Source organism: Rhodnius prolixus, unplaced genomic scaffold (assembly GCF_049639745.1).
Source record: "Rhodnius prolixus isolate KJV_2025 unplaced genomic scaffold, Rpr scaffold_2, whole genome shotgun sequence".
Taxonomy (NCBI): Eukaryota; Metazoa; Arthropoda; class Insecta; order Hemiptera; family Reduviidae; genus Rhodnius; species Rhodnius prolixus.
In genome coordinates, this window is record NW_027411592.1 from 11,003,023 (window position 1) to 11,020,962 (window position 17,940).

The 17,940-nt window shown below is 34.1% G+C and overlaps 1 protein-coding gene across 9 annotated transcripts in view; it reads left to right on the forward strand.

Moving 5' to 3' along the window:
- Positions 1-17,940, forward strand: part of LOC141450413 (uncharacterized) — a 645,025-nt gene that overhangs the window by 370,745 nt on the left and 256,340 nt on the right. For all 9 annotated transcript variants that reach the window (XR_012456100.1, XR_012456102.1, XR_012456101.1 and 6 more), the window contains one exon: positions 12,376-12,925. Coding sequence is in view for 5 of the 9 variants with exons in the window: in XM_074120843.1 (XP_073976944.1) it covers positions 12,376-12,925 (550 nt within the window). In the remaining 4 variants the exon portion in view is untranslated. The remainder of the gene's footprint in view (positions 1-12,375; positions 12,926-17,940) is intronic.

Consider the following 17,940-nt stretch of genomic DNA (forward strand, 5'->3'; position numbering starts at 1 on the left):
GATCTATTCAAATAATGGAGGTTTATGTTTCTATTTTGTATTCAGCTCGTCCTAGATTGGGTTTCTGTTGTTATTTTTCGTGTGATTTAGTAATCTTCTCTTGTTTTTTAAGTATAAGGGTTGATTGAACGGCAAAAGTTACACAAATCAGCAAGTACCTAACATTTCATTCATACTTCAGCTCGTAATTTTAGACAGTTTTATTTGTTATTTTATTTATTGCTTGCAGTTCTCCAACAAAGAGTTGACACAAAATACAAATATACATACAAGAGAAATAATAGACAAATATAAAATAAGTAATTAATGTATAATTTCATTATATTATGAAAATAAATAATTCTTAATACAGGTAGTAATAATTTGTAAGTACATAATTGTTACAGCTTATGATAGATACCAAAATGTAAGTTTATAAATTATTAACGATAAATAGCGTAATAATTATTAAATGAAAATAATAATCTGAGAAAACAATAATATTACGAATAAAATGAGTGGACAAGTAAAGAAATGCTATACAAATAATAATAATAATAGTAATGCTCCTAGGAGCTTCTCTTCCTAGGAGCTTCTTACAGCTCACTGTCCGGTGATGGATAGTGTTGTCTGTAACAAGAGAACACTGTCCGGAGGCCGGCAGTGCACTGAAAAAAGCTCCGGGCGCCAATAACCTAAGATGTTGACGCGCCTTAAATCATTAATAATAAATAAATAAATAATAGTAATAATGAGTTAGAATAATACCTTAAAAACTTATGAAAAAATCTTATGTGTTTCTGTTCATTATTTTTGGTGAGTGATTTATAGTTTCATAGGTAGGATGAAAAATTAATGCCAGTTTCAGTCATGATATGTTTTTATTATGCCGAGATTTCGACCTAGATTCTACTGTAAATATGTTCCACAGCCTTGAAGATGACCTAGTCCCTAGGTCGAAAGCTCGGCACAATAAAAATGTATCATGACTGAAATTGGCAGGTATTTTTACATCCTTATGTGTTACTTCTTTTTCTCCACACTTTTGGAAAAGAATAAGAGGCTTTCTAAAGTACCTTAACTTCATCTTTGGACAGTATTTTCATGAATCATTATGGAATATATAGAAAACAAAAAAACACGTCAATATCCCTGGCATTTTTGGAAATTTTACAACAATTGTTATAATTTAAGCAATTTTAGGGCATTACTAATTATTTTTAGAATTTAAACAGATCCCACACTTTAACTTATGAGGTATTTTTGGTCGCGTTTGAACCCTCATGCAATAGAATTTTCTTTGAAACTACAAACTTCGTGTGCTCATGTTAATAAATAATTTAAAGCATCAAGGTTGCCTAACGCTAAATTGTATTGTGTTACTGGGTTCGATTACCGGTCTATGGCTATTTAGTGAACATGAATAATGTGGAAGTCAACTTCTTTTTCAGTACAAATAATAAGTTTAAAAAAGAATTTAATCACGTAAACTGCGTTAAGAGAGAACTACGTAAGGGTTCAAAAACAGATTCTGTTAAAATGGAGTTTATTAAGAAGGATGTTGCAAGAAGAATAAGACTGCCGATTGCTGGCAGGTTAGAAGTTGTATCCAATTACAAACGGGGCAGGCCTAAAATGGCAAGATTAAAGTGTAGGTACCAGAATGGTATAATAAGACTGTGTATTCATCTGACGCCTTCAGTAATGGAGGTTCGCTGTTAGAGTCGCCTTGTTAGAGGTGGAGAGGTTCTCTTTGAGTACCCCATTGTCGCTTCCTCCGCCTCCTTGTCGGTAATATCCTTTCTCAAGTTAAAGGCTGCATTTAATTACTCTACCAGTTAAGGGTATATGAGTAATCCCTTCTTTACCAACGGCTCACGTAGAAGAGAGACGGCCGAGTAGTACAATGTCACTTGGCCCTGAGACAACACTTAATTAGACCTGGTGCCCCTTGTTCTATTACTGGATCACTAAACATGCAATACAGTACTGTGTTTCAGGTTTGCCTCTCTCTTCATGTACCAGGGATTAACACCATTTAGCTTTTTTGAAATAAAGGATTTTGTTAAGAATTTCATTAATTTAAATTCAAAATATAAATGATTCAAATATGAATGATTCAAAATGGATAAAATGATTTTAATAATAAAAAGAAAAATATTTTTAGGAGTAGTACTTGGCACATCTATTTCTTTTTTTGTACTTCATTAATCCAAAATGGAGAAAGATTACGATTAAAACTAGCAATAATCTTTTTTCCGTTTGCTTACTAACAAAGTTTTGAATTTCTTACAAAATGAGTAATTAAAAATGTTTACAGGTGGTCTACGTTAATTATGAATCTGTAAAAAATTCTGTCAAAACGAGAAGCATTCATTTGATATCCCATATAAATTAACAGCTCTACATCCACAAAAGTATCACTGAAATTGAAATCATCACCTGATGATGCTGAAACACAGTACCAGTCAAAAAATATCAATTGCAACTAGCGTTTATTGCACAGCTGATATGAGTGCTGTGATGAAATGCTTTCCACCAAAACTTTGCTGATTTTTGCTTTCACTTGGTTGGGTTAGGTTTTTTTTTTTTTTTTTTTTAATTTATTTGTTAAGTTACACCAGCGCTAGATGCACTATTAGTAACAATGTCAATAGCTGATACCACTACAAACTCACTAATTGAGGGGAGAAGTTACCCAGTGATAACACTCCCTAAGTCATCTCTAGGATTAGCTACTCTCCTCAGAAGAGAGAAAATCGCGAGGCCACTTGCGTTTTAGTCGTCTGGGAGGATGATCTGGATGGTGATGAGATGATAAGTGGCGGACAAGAGGATTGGAATGAGAGTGCAAGTTCTGATGAAAACTTTTATAGCGAGTTCGGCAACCTGACCAACAAACGGAATTTCCAGGTCTGTGTGGATACTTAGATTTGAAACATAAAATGGAGCGTTAACGATGGAGCGTTTGGAGAATTTTAGACTGAAGAGATTGAATTCTGTGAAGATTGGAGCGTTTCGTTGAAACCCACAGTTCAATACCGTACGTCCAGGCGGGTTTTAGTATGGAATTGTAAATCAGTCGTTTGTTATTTAGTGAAAGTTTTGAACGTTGGTCTAGAAGTCTTTTAAGTAGTCGGTAATGCCTGTTAACTTCAGTTCGTTTAAGTCGTGTGTGCGGGTTCCAAGTCAGTCTTTTGTCTAAATAAAGCCCAAGATAACGGACAACATTGGCAGGAGGAATTGGAATTGAGTCATAGAAGATCGGAGGAAGAGTGATGCGGCGGAGAGTAAAAGTAATATTTTGAGATTTGGTTTCATTTAACTTGATTTTCCATTTTTTAAACCATTCCTCAAGAGAAAAGAGATGTGTTTGAAGGTTTCTATGTGAAGTTACCGGATCAATGTGAGGAGAAAGTATAGCGGTATCATCTGCATAAGTTAGGTTAGGTTAGGATTGAGAATGTGTAAAAGTTACGATTTCTAGTTTTCATCAAAAAAAAAAAATATCCGTTTTGAGAAAAATTGTTTTTAGAAAAATGTCTCCGAGTGTGTGAGATTACAAAATAACCCCAAAAGCGAAGCACCACCACTGGAAACTTAATCTTTAAAAGTAAAGTAAAGTAATTGCCTATTTCTTCAGGCGGGCTTTAGGTCCAACTACCAATTAGGTGTTGTGGACGGAGGCGACTAGCAAACGTACTTTACTGTTAAATTTCTTTTATTAACCATTAAATAAAATCCAAGGTCTAAGATCGGGAATCGAACCCAGTACCACAATACATATTAGCTTTACAGGTCTCGTCTCTAACCGCTCGGCTACCGTGGCGCCTACCCGCCAGCCTAATCTTTATGTTTACTGCGACTTTATGGTGACTGATTCATAGTTTCAATAGGATGAAAAAATAACTGCCAGTTTCGTTCCTAAAAATACATCATTACTGAAACTGACAGTTATTTTTTCATGTTATTAATCTTTATGTTTTAATTAGGTCTTACCAGCGAGGGTAACTTACTGATCAAAATCTCTCAACTGGGATTGGCTCAAAATTCAGCTCGTAGGATTGCAGCACTTTATTGGAAGTTAACTTTCTTAGCTAAATTATATTGGGCCCATTATTTATCGATAGCAAAAAGAAAAACGCCCGTAGCTTATTTCAGTGTTCTGAACAATGTTTTCCATCACCAGATATCGAGCTGTATCAAGAGCCTAGGAAGAGAGAATCTAAGCGTCAGCAGCTGGATTCGAACCGGGGATCTCCGTGGGAATCCAGTAGTACGAAACTACAGAGCTTATCTCTTAAAATACATAATTCGTCGTCGATTCCATTACTTCATGTAGTATATAATTAAATAAACCCATCTATTTTTAAAACATATTAGGTATATGCTTTAAATACAGACGACGAAGTTTTAATAAGAAAGCTAGAAGTAAACTTTTTGTTAATATGAAGAATAATAAATTAATTTAGTTTACATTAGTAAGTTTGTATGACGTTTATGTTAATAATGTTAAACATAATAGTTAAAAAGGTTTGCGGTATAAACCAGTTTGCACGGACGGTAGGTACAGAAAGTTTATCTTGGGTATTTTGTTACATTATCTCTATGGAGGGGACAGGCACTGCTAAGAAGCATCTGTAGCTTGCTTGGGAGCTTATGGAGCACAGTTAATGTGTGTTTGTCTATCTGTCTACATTCTGCAAGATATTAAATTATCTAGAATACTGGAGCTTACACGCACACCACTGTATTTATACATTCATGAACTTCTGTATTATATAGTATTATATTATCCGACCTACATAACTTGCACTGTTATCATATTTTGAATTCATCTTCAATTTTGCTAAAATGTTAATAATTAAATTCCTTAAACTATATCAATTTAAATTCTATCCGTATTTAAATATTTTAATAATTATGTTTCTAGTATCTTACTGGCGGCAGGTAACAAATTATTTTCAAGATGTCACTTACCTGCTCCTAAAATAATGAGAGAAAGCAAGCCATATTTTGGAAAAAATTTGTTATACACCGGAAATACTTGTTGCTTTGAGTTCTCCCATAGTTGTAAACAGGAAGTAAATGTTATTTGGAGATCTCTTTAAATATGTTGTGGGCGAACATCTCAAGATTTTCTCTCATTACAAATTTTTAAGTTAATGATTTGATAAATTATTTCAAATTTCCTAAATTTTAAAACGTATATACTGCTTACTAATATTGCTCTAACGTTTTAAATTACCTAAAACTTTTCACACAACATCCTGCAACCATTTTTAGGACTTATTTTCTGGAAAAAGTCTCAAAAAATGAAAACATTCATTGTTTGACGTGATATTTCCGGATAAGTAATTTCCTTTAAACTCGGAATTATATAGAACATACGAGTATTTAACCGCTTCAATAATATAGATTACCCTGGACCAAACTTGATAATGAAACGGCAGTTTCGAGAAAACACTCCCAGAACTCCTAATTTCTCATAAAAACAAACCTTTTTTCGAGAAATCGCACAAAAAAAAGTGAAACAGTGATTCAATAATGTAACAGTAGTAAGGCGCCACGGTAGCCGAGCGGTTAGAGGCGAGACCTGTAAAGCTAATATGTATTGCTGGTTTAGTGGGTTCGATTCCCGGTCTAGACCGTTGAATTTTATTTAATGGTTAATAAAAGAAATTTACAGTAAAGTATGTTTGCTAGTCGCCTCCGTCCACGACACCTAATTTGGTAGTTGGACGTAAAGCCCGCCTGAAAAAATAGGCAATTACTTTACTTTACTTTACTAACGTAACAATAGGGATATGTAACATTGTATTTCTGGTTAATTTACTTTCTTTTTTAAAAAACATAGTTACACTTCTACAAATATTAAGCAAGTTAATGTGATTTATTTAAAAATAATTTATAAACTCTTATTACAAACAGAGTTTACTTTTTTGTTGTTATTACGCTAGATATTCCAACAGTACTTTAATATTTAATAGCAAAATTGGTGACGAGGATCTACATTGGCATCAAAAAGGACATGAAGTGGAGTTAAACCTACAGATAGATAGGTAAAGGTAGGCTTAGATGCATTTGGTGGAAACCAGGATGAGAATTGGGGATATTTCAAACAAAAGGTTGCCTAATAGAGATGAGCAACTCAGGCATCAGTAATGCTCAGAAAAAAAGCTTTTTTTTTATCATTTCTACGATAGAGCCTCTTAAAAGTTAACTGAACGAGTCAAATTCGCAAGACGGACTCCATTGGACGTTGAGGCAGTTCAGAAATATTTGCATTGATTTTGGAACGATAGCAGGTCGCTGTGGATATGATCAAAATTTGGAGGAACACCTCAGAGTCTGATTGGTACTAGAAATAAAAAATGTAGAGAGGCAAAAAGAGGTGATAAAACTGTCGGATACTGCAACTCTGTAAACCTCCTGGAAACCACAGGCAAGGATACTAAGACAATTGCCGGATTTAAAACTGGAAGTATGTACGATGAGTAAGCGGCTGGTGTACAATGCTTCTGATATGCCTGTGAATCACACCCTGCCACCCTGAACCATGAAGTGCTTGCAAGAGAAAAAAAAATTACTTTTGCTCGTGCTTTTAGAAGTTTGGGAAGAGCTCGCATTAGAGAAAAAAGGGATGATTCAAGTGAAGGAAGTGAATCGGGAATTTGAAACATCCATGGAACAAATAAAGAATTATAGAATCTATAAACGGAAAATTGGTAACAATGCTGAATGATTCAGGCGCTGTAAAGTTACTAGTTAACTAAAACACATGAAAACATTTGGGTAAGCCAAAACTTGAGCAAGCAGAAATCTTAGTTTCATATGTAGCTGTTAGAGTTAAAACTATTAGGTAAACTGCATTAAACTTAGATGCTTTCAACCAGGAAAAAAAAACATCTAAATTTGGTAGCGGTACATATATTAAAATTGGAAGTGGTACGATTACTCCCTTTTTGGGCCTAGATTGGGTTTTAGCATTCATGTGAAGCCACCCTCTGGAGCACGTAACAGATCGACGAGGAAGCGTTCATTCGGAGAAGAAGAGGAGATTCGGGTGCTAAAGGAGGTGCTAAGGGGGTCGTAGAAAAGAGGCAAGGTAAACTCTCATACATAATCAAGCTGAATGACGGTAGAATAAAAAGGAAGCACGCCGACCCAATTGCAGACGGCCAGGAGACAATCTCCGCGCCACACACCAGCTAATGGGCCAATTTCCCAGAAGGAGGGGCAGGAATATGAAGTGTCATGCAATATACTGCATTTACAGTTATTTAATTCATTTAGTGCAATGCACATATAAATGACACGATGCTTCTTTAAAATAGAAATTGTAGGCCAACATCTGTTAAGGAAGTACCAACAACTTTAATAAACGTTTTATAAGAATATCGCCAAAAATTGGTAAAATTTTCAGTTTAGACACAACTTTTAGTCAACCAAATTTGCAAAAATCCTTCTTAATACTAGGTTAGAAGATGTAAACAACTCTGAGCTAGAGGACAGTAGCTAAAAGGTGTGTTTTGACTCCTTGTAGATCTTGCAGGGCAAACTTCTATTTTGATTGTACTAAAGTACAGTATTGTTGAAAATGTGATTTCGTCCACGCTGCTGAATATCGCTCAGTCTTTTTACCGAGTCATTTGTGAGCATTAGACGCCTCTATTTACCACGTGCCAAACGTCACGAATCGCAAATTAACGACCGACCGGATATAAGAGAATATCTCCTTTTGTTCAGGGATAATGGGAACTCACACTGTGAATATAATTTCCAGGCCCACAGATTTCTTCCTATAAATGTAATTTTGTCATTATATATTGTAGTTTTATTTTCTATTTCATTCAAAAGATATTATTGAGGATAAATAAAATTTAGAAAAGGAAAAAAAAATGTTTCTTTTAATAAAGAAGTTTTTTAATTGGAAGGTGGAAAATGACGTAAGTTATGTGATTAATTCACACGAGTTCTGTACAAATAAGAGGCTGCGTAATTGGCTTAATCTAGAGAGGGTTACTTTCATAACGTCATTCTATTTTCTATCCCAAATTTCAGATAAAATAGGCGACACAATTTTGCTGTGTAACTCAATTGTTAAGCAATGTATCTCTTTTAGATTTTATTATCATTATCGTTATTATTATTTATACAGGGAACTGTGGCTAATATTGATCATTTATCTTTATACTTTATTTAAACTTCATTAACTAACGTTGTACGTGAACATATGTGTCATAATTAACGTTTTATACAAAATTTCAAGTGAATGTCTGGTGACATTAACAGGTGGTAATATAGTAGTACTTCTAGAATTCCGATAGATAGAGCAAGCGCTCACTTACTATAATAGTTTCACTAAAGTTGTTTAGGTTTTCGTTCAAATTACGGATGATTTTTTTGTTTTATTGCCACAAAACTATAAAAAATAATTTAATAAATGATTATTTGCTAAAAAAAAATTGCATACTTATCAATTAAATAGGATTTATACATAGAAAGGTTTTATTGATCTATAATTTCAGTCTTCTAGAATCTAATATTAATATTAAGGGGAGGGATTGGCTTAATGGTTACTGGATTACTGGAAAACTGGAGTTCGAATCTGGCTGTGCACCCCCAGATTTTCTGTTGCTTGGAGCCTCTTACTGCTCACATTCAAGTCAGTGTTGTTCGTAAAGAGAGAACATTATCCGGAGGCTACCGGAGGCACTGAAAATGGCTCCAGGCGCTATTAACAAAGACGATGAAAGCGCCGTCTTAAATAAAAAAAAAAAAATCATCAGAAAGGCCAGTTTTCTATCATTTCTTTCTCTATCTCTATGTACGTGTAATATGTATTTGTAAATCTATAATTTTTATTTGTAAACCCGGAAGTGCTAATTATGAGACTTCTGGGTAAGATAGATTCACTGTAAAGTGTCATCTCTGGGAAGGGTCTGGGTAGGCATTTTTTTGGTAAGATTAGATTTTGGTATTTTGAAAGCTTATATTGTACAAACTGTATAATGTTATGAGGAAATACTTAGAGAGAATTTGGTCATTAATACCTACGGAAGTCACAAAAGTCGTCGCACCAGATTCTTCAGTTTAAATTTTCATTAACACCCTTTATTTTTAAGCACTCAATACTTCTAACTGCAGACTGCAGTTTATGCTAGATTCTGTTATTGAGTGTTCGCTGAACGGACAGACAGCTGTAAGCCTGAAAGTTACCCCCTACTTATTTAAATATATGAATGAAAGTGATTCGGAGCTTTTTATGAATGGATTAATATTACTACCATTGTTATTTTGAATGTCATATCACTTTGTTCGTCTGTAAGAGCATCACCAATGAATGATCTTATAATGAGGTAATAGAAATGTAAATGTAGACAGCCAATACGTCATTATAATGTGACGTAATAAGGAGCATTATCTAGAGGTATATTGAATTAGGAACATCTGTTTCTTTTAGCTATTCACAATCTATAGAAAAAAATTTGATTAGTGAGTCGGACCGAAAGTCTTATTGACTGGAGTTGGAGAGAAGAAGCTGCCCACAGGCAACAACAACCTCACTGGAGTTTATGGTCACGAGGCCCACAGCGTTTTAATCTAAGTGAATAACGATCTGGCATCATTGTGAAAGCAAGATTTTGAACCAGAAGATTTGTCCAAAAAGAGAGTCAAAGAAATTGTGATATTTATCTTTTGGAACTCTCAAAAGTTATTACAAAATGGTGGCCAACAATATTTAGATAATTTCTTTTTCAAGGTATAAGAATTCTTTCTGAAATAAGATTGGGGTGGCCCTTATGTAATTAAATTTAAAATCAATAATGTAATTTTGTACAATCAAACCAAAAGATAATTGCTTAATGTGTAATAAGAACGAGCCGGAAACATTAATTCACCTGTTTATCAGCTGTCCAGTCTATGAACGTTTCAGAATCCCACTCCGTAACAGTCCTAAAGAAGAATTTTGCAAATTGATTAATAATTTTAAAGAGAAAAATATGTATACAATTTTTAATTATTTTAAAAAAAAGTTTTAAAACTAAGATCTTACACTTTACAAAGTTTATAAAGTGAACACGAACTTGGAACTCCTTTGTAACAGGTACATTGTATCTTTATACAAATGAAGTTTGAATTGAAATTGTGATATTTAGATTTAGTCCAAGCTTTCAAAACGCAGTCATTTCACCACTATTTATGCACTGACTAAGCAGGCGATTGGTAGAAGTCCGAGCAGTTTCTTGTGGTTCATATTTGTGTTTTTATGGATAAGTGTGTTGTAATTAATTCGGTTCTGTCTGTGTTACTTTACTATTTATAAGTAGAGTTCTAGGATTACACTGAGCTAGCGTACTTCTTTGCCCTATTATTTCCAGAAGAATACCTAGTTTATAGGCGGAAGTCCCTCATTTTGGAATCTTCGAAAAAAGAAACTTTTTCCTTCCTCTTTTATAAAGATCAGTAGCAGTTTTACTTTTGTAACTTATTTGTAACTGATGTTTAAAAATCAGTAATATTTTTATCAGAAAATTGCTAACTAATATCGCCTCCATTTACAGCTAAAGAAGCCTGAGCAATAAAGGTTGAGGAGTTCAGGAGTCATGATCCCCTTCTCCCCGAGGAGTCACGATAATTAGTCCTCCATATTGCAACTAGAATCATAATATAAACAAACAAATAATAATTAAATTATTCTTTACTTGAACAGGAAAAATCTAAAATAAAATATGAATAAAACAAAGTTATCTTTGTTAGTGTCACATGTCAAAAAAAAACAGAAATAAAACAGAGGTTACAAACTGTCCACAACAGATGCAATTTTATTTTAGAATAATTGAATTTCAAATTTTTGTTTATTCTGATTTTAAATTTTACCTGGAAAGAATTATTAACATTTTTATAGTTTCTGTAATGTGCAGGCTTTTTTTTTGTAATTACCATTATTCATTTAAAAAACTTTACGGCCACAAAATTTCATTTATTTAGGTACCCTTGGAAGTATTAAACTTAATTTAGTGTGGCCTCAAATATCTGGTGCCTTCTAATAGATGATGAACTTGCAATAATTAAGAACAGAATAATCTAAACAAATTTAATATTTGATAATTGAAAACTAAATATATTTCAATTAAGACCCCCTTAAAATAAAAATAAAAAAGTTTGTAGAGCATCATTTTGGTGCGCCAAATATCTTGAAATTCTTCGAAAGTTGTGAGGAACTTCAAACTTGATTTCCGTTTGGTTTATTGCTGCTTCTACACTAAAGCTTTGACTTTAAACCGGAAGCAAGAAAACAATGTAAAAATTAAAAATGCTGCAGTAAAAGATTAGATGAAGCTAAAGAAACTGGCAACTATAATCGATAGATTAAATAAACCAGGTTCATTTTAACATCGATCTTAGTAGATAGTAGCTGTGTGAGTAGAGATGACCGAAATTGAAAGTGAAGGTCTTGAGATCGAAAACTAATCGTGAAATGGTGTTTAATTTTCTTTCTAAACCAGTACTACCCAGCTATGTCTAGAAGGAGAGGAGGACAGAGGGTATAGTCGAGGTGTTTGATGATGTCATGGGCCAGAACTCTGTTTTCTTCTCTACTAACGAGTTTTCTGATTGCTTACTTACTTCCTGTTCTTCGCTAATTCCTCAAAAATGAATCCAAAAAATTTCCTTAAAATTTGGAATACTACTTGACCTTTCTAAGCTCTTTGGAAAGGCTCGTATAAATTTAAATTAATGAATCGGTTCAAATATATGTATAGAGGCTGTAATCAATAATCAATCGACTTGGCATGTAGAGGATGTTGGTACTAAAGGGTGGAAAATCTCCAGGCTGTGCAGGAAGGGGATCTAGAGGGTAGCCTTGCAAGGAACCTAAGAGACATCCTTGTATTTCGAGCCTCAATGAGACTAAGTAGAGTGCCTAGAGGATTTAATGTAAAGCTGATGCTAGAATTCGCGTGAAGTTCAGATTTTTATATTTCCATGAGTTTCTTGAAGTAACTCTGAAACCCAAAGTGATGACAGTTGGTTAGCCGAAAGCTGTGACGTTTCGCAATAGGATTCTGGCGGAAATGACGTCAGTGATTTACTTTAAACTTGGTGTCATTATAAGCTTCAAGTGCTGGCTGGAGAAAAAGGTGCACGCAATGAGGTCAACTCAGTCACCACCATAATCTCCTCTCCTCAGGTTTTGTTGGTAGATCTTTTAATATTCTCGAAAGGTTCATCAAGAACCTGCTGCGAGAATAAGTGGCGAATTCAGGCCGCCTTCTTACTCACTGCAATCTCTAGTTTATGCGTAAATGCTGTAAATTGACCATAGAAAGTGTGTTTCTCTTAATTAGTAATTATGAACGGTTAAAATTATGGTATTTTTTTTTTTAGGATTGCAAGAATACGAGGCAGAATTTGAAGCCGGCGTACGTCGGCTCCGTGAAGAAATACTTTCACAAGATTTACGAAGAGAAATGGAAGAAGAATTAGGTGCACGTAGCGGTTCCAGAACACTTAGCGGAGGGGTAGTAACTAGCCCAACAACGGAGGTGGTAGTGGGGAGACGACCACGTTCATGGGGACCCCAGCCCGGTGACGCGCTCTCCTGGCTGTTATGGCAACCTTATGATTGTCAGTCTTCCGCCGGCCTTAACCATGTAGACATGCCGTCGCCTAATAATTGTTCGAATAGTGATAATAATGTGAGTGTAGTGCCAGTGTGCTCGTCGGAACCAGAACAGCCGACCTCCCAACAACAACAAGTGCGTACCTTTACGTCGACGGAAGCACAAACGGAGGAAGTCTTGCCGCCACCGCCAAGAAATAACAGGAGGAGGCGGCAACACCGCCTACCGGATCTTCTGGACTCGCATCTGCCGCCCCCGTACACCGCTCCACAGCCTCTACCACTGCCTTTTCACATTGTACCCTCCAGACGAAGGTGAGTGAATTCTATTTTTTTTTTTACCATTATCATTATTTCCTTTCTCTAGAAGTGTTATAACCAGGAATAATCTTGACAATTGCCCACATTTTCCTTCCTTCTTTTAATGAACTTTCTTCAATTCCTCTCCTTGAAAGGAATGATCGAAACCTCCAATGTTCAACACATACGCAGGTAGCTTTTTATTGGCTGTCACTATTAATTCCGGAAGTTATCAATGGGAATCCCAGAACAGGAAGAGCATTTTTACATTTTTCTAGGAAAGTAAGTTCTTTCTGATATCCGATTTTCTTTGCACTCATTCACTCTGTTTGCAAATTGCATTCCTCCAGGTCTAATTTATTTACCAGAAAAACTATTCCAAAGAAAAACATTCGTTGAAGGTTTTTTTCGGGAAAAGGTGGGTGTAGGCTTTCTTTTAAGTACCATTTCATTGTATTGTACAGGTCTATCACTTTTATAAGGCCGTGAGAATTGAATATCATTTAATATCCGTTACTTGGAAGAAATTCATTTGACCTGATGAAAGTACACAATGCCTAAAAGGAGATTGCTTTAGTCACATTTAAGGTATGCTTGAGCAAACCAAATATTTTTAAAATAATTATTAGTTAGAGTTCAGAAACTTCATTTTTGTCGAAAAGATCTTTGATGGAGCAGTTAGGCGTTTTCCATCAGTACACTTCTGATGTCATTGAAATCTCTCCTAATTCAAGAGCGTATTAGGTGTAAAGTTTCCTTGATTTTCTATGATTTTCATTATAGAAGCAACAACTGTTTTTACTTTAAATTCATTTTATGGATTTTTTTTAACAATATTTTTGATATTTCATTTTTGTTCACAAGTTTTCGCTTTGGTATTATGAATTTAGAACATTGAAACCCATATTTAGTAAGAATTCCAAATGAAGAAAATTTAGATGTAATGGAATTTAGAAAATAGAGATTTGCAGTGAGAGAAAGACAGATGGGTGTATTACCATACTTTTTTTTCAAAACGGAAGTGAATTTTGACGTTAAACACTTACAAACACACTGACCCTTCATTTAGCCCAAATAACAAGTTTCTTCAACTCTCATCATTTAGAATAATTACTTAACTTAACTAAACAAATAACGGAACCATTTTCTCCGTGTATAATTAGGCTTTGATTACCTACACTTAACTTTAAATGCTAATTACTTACCTTATCAAATGTAACGTTTAAAGGGATCTATTTAAATTTCATTTGTTGGACATTTTTTTTTTTTTTAAATGTTTTAAATACTCTGCACACTCAAGACAGTCTGTAAAAGTTTAAAAGGTCAACATCTGTTCAACTTTTTGATGGCCCTTTCTAATCTTGATTCATATGTTCTTAATAAAAAGTTGTTTTTCTTTTAAGCTTTCGATAACTGCAATTATGCAGTTCCTACTTCTAATTAACCTCGAGATTTATTCATTATTTAGTTTCAAAAAAAACTATATTGGTGATTTAGATGTAATTTTATAAAAAATCAGAATTGTTTTCTGTTAGAGCAGTGGTTCCCAAACTTTTTTGACCCATGGACCCCTTTTTATAGTCAAACCTTGCCCACGGACCCCCAAATGAAAAAGCTACGAGTACATAAATGCATAGTCTAAAATTTACAAATTTAAAAAAGCATTTTGTTGAAGAAGTATTTATTGAAATTATAACTTTTGTTTAAAATAAAATTTAAAAAAATTAAAAATTTGGATGAACGTGATGAGATGTTATGAGTGTATTTATATCCGGCTCAATGTTTGTGAGTAGCAACCGCAAATCCCCACGAGTAATCTTTGGTTCAGGTCTGCATGAAGAGCCGTTAATTGTTCGACAGTGAGCAAGCAAATCTTCATCTCTATTTTGCAATTTCGAAAGATTTGGAAACTGAGAACGTTCTCCTCTTCCCAAGTTTTGTTTTTACAGAAAACTTTTTGCAACAAACACAGATATTACCCTTTTAGTTTTGATTAAATTTAATTGGCCACCTTGTTAGTCTCTAATTTCCATAATAATAAAAATGGATCATAGTTTTATTATTTTATATTGAACCTTGCGCGGACCCACTGACGTTGTTCAGGGACCCCCAAATCAATTTTAATTTCCCACGGACCCCCTGAATGATACCGGGGACCCTTGGGGGTACGTAGGGACCACTTTGGGAACCACTGTGTTAGAGGGACAGGATTAGCTGAATGGGTAGTGTATACTGGATTTTAATCCGGAAATCCCAGGTTCGAATCCAGCTGCTTTGACACTTAGGTTTTCTCTTCCTAGAAACTTCTTATAGCTCACTATCCCGGTAGTGGACAACGAGAAAACTCTGTCCAGTGCACTGAAAAAAAACTCCGGACGCCAATGACTACAAATGTGTTGACGCGCCTTAAATAAAGAGAAACAAAATAATGGTTGCCCCGAATTTTTTTTATTTAATTATAAATAATAAATCATCTACGTTTCAGCAATTTTTGCCAACCCACTTCAGACTTTTTTTTTACTTATAATATAATTTGTAGGTATATCTCGTCAAAATTTTTGAATCTCCGTTTAAAGGCGAAATCACATCATTTGAAGGCTTAAACTGCAGCTTAATTTAATTAAGTTGTACTTTTTTTGACATTTGCCCAAAAGAGTGTCAAGAAGAGTGTGACATCATTCTTAGTTATCGCTGACCTTTTCTATCCTTACCTAGTTCTAGCGTCTTTTTTTTTTTAATCTTAAACGTGCCAAAAGGAAATAATGAATTTCCTTAATCTAATTACAATTCGATAAGAGTCGATCTATTAATGCTATTATCGAGTGTTTATTACAATAAATTGACATACAAAAGTACAAAATAAGGGTAACGCTAGATTATTCATGGAGGACAGCTAGGCCTCGGTTTATCTTTGTGAGGAACATTATTCAGAATTAATTAGCAAATAACTGAACAATGTAGTAGTTGAAAAAAAAGATTTGTGTACTACGAATGGTTACATCTTAATAAAAGAAATTGACCAATCGTATAAATAAATCACCACATTCCGTCCAATCCCTTTACGAAGTTATTGGCTAATTGGCCAATAACTTGCGAATAGCAAAATTTGATTCTCTTCAATGCAAGAAAAGCAAGAAGTTTGTTTTCGCATAACTCAAAACCAACTCATTACAGGAAGTCCAAATTCTATAACTGTGCTATCGGATTTCCTTTACACTTTATATACTGTTTGCGCTTAAGTATTTTTACAACTTTTATTATATCAAAAAGCAATGTTGGGCGAGGAACTGGTTTTTTTTTTAAAGTGCTTTTGCAGTATACGGACTTGTTGCCTATTGTAGCATAATAATTATCTCATATTTAACCAAAATTCTAAATTTTAGGGAAATTAGCTGATCTGATTTGTGAAAATTACTTTGTAGACTAGATTTTTCGTACTGCTAGATTCTTATGATTTTAGCTAACTTTTTAAAATAGTTACCAACAAGTGAATTTCTAACTTACAGTTGTAGATAGATGTATAGTAGAGGGATGAATGTGTGAAGCGAATGTATTTATAAGTAAGAATGGAGAGTGAGTGATATTCTAGTGATAAGTTCCGATGCTGGCTGCATGGCGAAAGCTAATGCCGAAAAAAAGGCAAAAAAAAAAAACTATCAGTTGAAACATTTTTCTCCAAAATTTGATTGAGAGTACTTCTGAGTGAGGGTAGAGTAAAGTAATCGCCTCTTTCTTTAGCTGGGGCTTAACGTCCAACTACCAATTTAGGTATCGTGGACGGGGCAGAAGCTCATACTTTACTATAAATAATTTTGTATAACAAATAAAAAGTAGCTGCGTACTGGTGATCTTCCACTTGCGAAACTACATTCATTACCACTTGACCAACACTCGCCACCACCTACAAGTAGTAGGCTATATAATCTTTGTAAAGTAATAAGAATCAAATGCAGCTCTAACGTTTGGTGTTTGAAAATAAAAAAAAATTGAGTTAGAACTTTAGAAAATTACATTTAACATATGTATGACAATAATTCTGGACAAGTTTAAGCCATTTTAACGCAACCATGCCTTTAATACGAACAAATAAGAAACAAAATCTTGATTTAGAGTTATCATTAAATTTAAAACGTGGCTAATTTGTCATCTAGAGTAGACTAATTTGGTTTGTTTCTTTAGTGTATGAAACACGGTATATGTTGCTATCATTTATTATTTTATTATCTGTAAATATGTCTGACGATAGTTTAAAGAAAATCACTGACATTTTGTTGTTAATTAATTGAAGTAAAGTTTTCTTTATCCCCCTTTTTTAATTGAAAATCTATTCTAGTATTAATAAATAATTAAAGATATTAACTTGTCAAACTATTGAATGAAGTAATTGATGTTATGTGAACTAGCAGAAATGTTGACTGTTTAAAGTGAAAATCAAAATCTACTCGGAAGACGTATCACTGGTTTAATTTACTATCTAATAATATTTTTCTCGTTAATAATTTAGAAATTGGAATATTTCAATGGCATTGCTGGAACTCTGTTAATCCATAGATACTCCCTGAATTGGAATATTTCAATGGCATTGCTGGAACTCTGTTAATCCATAGATACTCCCTGAATTGGAATATTTCAATGGCATTGCTGGAACTCTGTTAATCCATAGATACTCCCTGAATTGGAATATTTCAATGGCATTGCTGGAACTCTGTTAATCCATAGATACTCCCTGAATTGGAATATTTCAATGGCATTGCTGGAACTCTGTTAATCCATAGATACTCCCTGAATTGGAATATTTCAATGGCATTGCTGGAACTCTGTTAACCCATAGATACTCCCTGAATTGGAATATTTCAATGGCATTGCTGGAACTCTGTTAATCCATAGATACTCCCTGAATTGGAATATTTCAATGGCATTGCTGGAACTCTGTTAATCCATAGATACTCCCTGAATTGATTAGAATGACTTAGGATATTTAGGCTGTGGTTAATCAAAGTTAATCTGTAAGTTTAATAATTCTTGCGCTC